This window comes from Monoraphidium neglectum (assembly GCF_000611645.1).
Source record: "Monoraphidium neglectum strain SAG 48.87 unplaced genomic scaffold scaffold05468, whole genome shotgun sequence".
Lineage (NCBI taxonomy): Eukaryota > Viridiplantae > Chlorophyta > Chlorophyceae > Sphaeropleales > Selenastraceae > Monoraphidium > Monoraphidium neglectum.
Genome location: NW_014008162.1, coordinates 1 through 3,171, shown reverse-complemented (window position 1 = coordinate 3,171; position 3,171 = coordinate 1). Strand labels below are relative to the sequence as shown.

The 3,171-nt window shown below is 71.2% G+C and overlaps 1 protein-coding gene across 1 annotated transcript; it reads right to left on the bottom strand.

Moving 5' to 3' along the window:
* Positions 1-249: 249 nt before the first annotated feature.
* MNEG_15593 (hypothetical protein) lies at positions 250-3,075 on the bottom strand (the record flags this gene model as incomplete). The annotated part of the gene is made up of 4 exons (XM_014035936.1): positions 250-381; positions 765-2,292; positions 2,579-2,717; positions 3,048-3,075. 4 exons carry the CDS (start codon positions 3,073-3,075, stop codon positions 250-252), a joined length of 1,827 nt encoding a protein of 608 aa, XP_013891390.1.
* Between the last annotated feature and the right edge of the window lie 96 nt (positions 3,076-3,171).

The following is a 3,171-nucleotide window of genomic DNA, read 5'->3' as shown; positions in this document are numbered from 1 at the left end:
ATGCGGATGAGAGGGGGGGCTGTGGGCTGGCGTTTGCTGCAGGAGGGGCCGAGGGCGGGGCTGCTGGGTTGGTGCAGGGAAAACCCGATGGATGCGCGATGCAACGCGTGGGTGTGCAGCCGGGGTACGCTTCGGGGCAGGCAAGAGTACGAAGACACCAACACGGGCCCAACCACGCCGCAACGAACCCCCGCCGCAGCCGCCGGGCGTCCCCGGACCCCGCCCCTTCCGAAGGGCCCCCGGCAGCGCTCACCGTCCGAGGCGGCCCATCACCACGGGGTTCTTGCCCTCCGCGTGCGCCGCCAGCCGCACCTCCGCCCCCAGGCCCTCCAGGAGCCGCGCCAGATACTTGGCACCCCTGAGGCACTCATCACGGAGCTTCTGCGCTCGTTCACGCGGAATACACACATGGAGGTAAGCAAGTGGGTCGTGGCCATCAAGGGGAAGGTGGCACATGCACACGCAGGAGGGGGGCGCCCCGGCAGGCAGGCGGGTGTGTGCGAGAGGCGGAGGCGGGTGGTGCGGTGTGTGTGAGGCGGGGGCATGCCCCGGCCGGCGCCGGGCGGCGAATAGTCGACAGGACGAGGCTTGGGGGCCGGGGCGAGCTCGCGATGCGCGCGCGTGGGTGTATGCTTTTGGCGGCCGCGACCGGCGCCTAATTGATGATGCCCGACCTTCCGCATGTCTGATTCGGGGCGAGCGTGGAACAAAATCGGCAAAAAGCAGTGCGCGAAAAAGCATCGCCCCGTGTCGCTTACGCCCACCTGCGACGAGCTGACTGTGCGGATCGCCACCAGCTCCCGCAGCGCCCTGACCAAGTGCTGGTCCATGCTGCCGCACGCGCAGCAGCCGCACTGCGCTGATGCGGCCGCCGCCAGGCACGCGCCGCCGCCGCCGTCCGGCGCCGCCTCCGCCGCCGTGAGGCTGCCCGCCCGCAGCCGCGCGCACGCCGTGCCCGCCGCCTGCTGGTGCTGCTGCTGCTGCTGCTGCGTCTGGAGCAGCTGCGCGACGGCTTCCGCGGCCGCGCTGCCCGAGCGTCCGCCGAACGCGGGGCCCGCGCCCGCGGCGGCCGCGAGCGCCGCCTGCGTCAGCAGGCTCCCGAGCTGCTCCCCGCCGGCGGAAATCCGCGGCGACAGCGGCGGGCTCGCGCCGAGCAGCGCGGCGGCGCCGCCCGCGGACGCGGTCACGAAGTTGCGGAGGTCGCTGCCGCCGACCATGGAGAGGGCGCTCTCGAGCTGCCCCCCCGACGGCGGCGTGAACGGCAACGCGCGGCCCATCGCGTCCGCGGCAGCGCTACACAGGTCGCCGACGTGCCACAGCCGCACCGCGCCGTCCGCAAACCCCGCGGCCACGACGCCGCGCGCCATCGCGACGCACATCGCGGCCGGATGGCCGGCCGCGCCGTCGGGCGCGCCGCCGGGCCCCGCCGCCGCGCGCGGGCTCAGCAGGCTCGGCGCCGCGCCGGGCGGCGCGCCGGGGGCGACGTAGCCAGCGCCGCCCGCGTTTTGGGCGCCGCCGTCGACAAAGAAACCGACCTGCGTCTGCTGCGGGCTCTGGTGGGCCCGGAGAAACGGCGGCTCGGGCACTGGCACGCCCCCGCCGGCGACGCGCGACGCGTGGGAGCCTCCGAAACTGAAGTCGTCGCCGGAAAAGTCGAAACTCGAGAAGCTGCTGTGGCCGATGCGCAGCGGGGCCATGGAGGGCCGCCGGAGCGCCGGGTTGGCGCCGGGCTGGTGCTGCTGCGGGTGACGCGGCGGCGGCGCCGGCGGCGCGGGGGGCGCCGCGGCCGACGCCGACGCCGATGCGGCCGCGGCGGCGCTCGGCGAGGCCAGCGGCTGCTGCTGCTGCTGCTGCTGCTGGGCGGCCGCGGATGCCAAGAGGGCGGGTTGCGTATAGGCGGGCTGCGGCAAAGAGTAGTGCTGCTGCTGCTGCTGCTGCTGCTGCTGCTGCTGCTGCTGCTGCTGCTGCTGCTGGTGCAGGGGGTGTCCGCCCGATCCAAAGCGCGAGAGCGGTGGTGACATCACCAGCACCCGCAGGCACGTCCAGTCCGGCGCGCACCACACCCGGACTGTCCCGTCCCCGCTCGCGCTCGCGACCAGCGCCGCCGCCATCGCGCCCCCGCCGCCGCCGCCGCCGCAGGCGCTCGTGCGGGGGCTGGCGATGCCCAGCGGTGCGGCGCCGGGCGCGGCGCGGGGGCGGCGGCGGAGGCCGAGGGCTGATAGGGAAGTGACGTCATCTTTGTGGCCCAGCAGGGTGCGGCGGCACATCATGTCCATCTCCATGTCCCACACCCTGGTTCGATGGGGCAAAGGGGGATGGAAATGTGTCTGTGTGTGTATGTGTGTGTGTGTGTGAATGGGCATGTGGATATGTGTGTGTGTCCTTGTGTGGTGTGTGTGTGTGTGTGCGTGTGGTGTTGGTGTGTTTATCTATGTCTAAACATGTGTGTGTGTGTGCGTGTGTGTGTGTGTGCGTGTGTGTGCGTGTGTGTGTGTGTGTGTGTGTGCGTGCATGTGTGCGCGTGCGAGTGTGCGTGTGCGTAGGTGTGTCATGCGCGCGCAAGCAAGATGGCGCCCACCTGATGGCGTTGTCTCTCGCGCCGCTGAGCAGCAGGTGTCCCAGCGACAGCAGCGACAGAACGCTGCCCCTGTGGCCGCGCAGCACGCGCACCAGGGACAGGTCAGACACCTGCCACACGCGCACCATGGCGTCACCGCCTGATGGTGTTTGAGGGTGGGGTTGAGGAGCGCGGCGTCGGCGGTTTTGGTGTGGGGTTGTCAGATAACGAGTGCTCAAGTGGTCTGGCGCTGGCGGGTTGTGCTGTGTGTGCGCTCGCGTGCTGGAACGGGCGCGATCCATGGGCTGTACAGCAGGCGTGAGGCCTCTACAGGCTTCTGGGAGTAGGGGCACGGTGTGGCTTCATCAAGTCTACTGCGGCAAGCTTGACTCAACCTGATATCTGGGGGCTGCACAGCGCCAGTAGCTCTAAGAGAGCAGCAGGCCAAGGCGCGCCACCCAGGCCCGTCGAGGCCCCGGGCCACCCCCACCTGCGCTGCAGATATAGTCGCCGCACATCACCAGACTGTTGACCGGTCCAACATGACCAAAGGCCGTGTCGGTCACCGCATCTGGCACGCGCTCCACCAGGCCCCCTCCGCCGCCGCCGCCCCC